Source organism: Octopus bimaculoides, chromosome 19 (assembly GCF_001194135.2).
Source record: "Octopus bimaculoides isolate UCB-OBI-ISO-001 chromosome 19, ASM119413v2, whole genome shotgun sequence".
NCBI lineage: Eukaryota > Metazoa > Mollusca > Cephalopoda > Octopoda > Octopodidae > Octopus > Octopus bimaculoides.
Window position 1 is genome coordinate 4,521,724 of NC_068999.1, and position 506 is coordinate 4,522,229.

The 506-nt window shown below is 35.2% G+C and overlaps 1 protein-coding gene across 1 annotated transcript in view; it reads right to left on the reverse strand.

The window, feature by feature from the left end:
• The window catches only part of LOC106882674 (uncharacterized), a 3,055-nt gene extending 2,697 nt beyond the window's left edge, over window positions 1–358 (reverse strand). The window contains exon 1 of the mRNA XM_014933435.2: window positions 131–358. Coding sequence (XP_014788921.1) covers window positions 131–320 — 190 coding nt within the window. The 5' untranslated portion in view covers window positions 321–358. The remainder of the gene's footprint in view (window positions 1–130) is intronic.
• Window positions 359–506: the final 148 nt, after the last annotated feature.

Here is a 506-nt window from a genome sequence, read left to right on the forward strand (position 1 = left end):
CCCAAGTTTAAAATAGACAATAAATAAATAAATGATATTGATGATGACGATGAGGAGGAGAAGGAGAACGATGACGACGACGATGAAGATGATGAGGGATAGAAGACTGCAAGGAGTGAATAGTTCTCACCTGTTTCACAAATAAACGGCAGCAAAAGTAAATGGCAGCTTTCGTGTGTTTCAGCAAAATCATCGTAAAATATGCCACACATCCCGACCGAGCTGGGTTTGTTCATCCAAATCCTCGACTTTGTATCATAGCCAAAGTCAGAATCTATGAGCAATTTTTTAGCAAATGATTCCATGTCTTTACTCTCCATGAGTTCAGCACCTAAAGACTGAACAAAAAGAAAAAAAAGAAAAAAATAAGTATAATAATAATAATATCGAATTTTGGCACAGGGCCAGCAATTTTGGAAGAGGAGTAAGTATATATATGTATATATACATATTATATACATAGGCAAATTTGAAGATTGCCTCGCTAGAATTAAAGAAATCCTCAT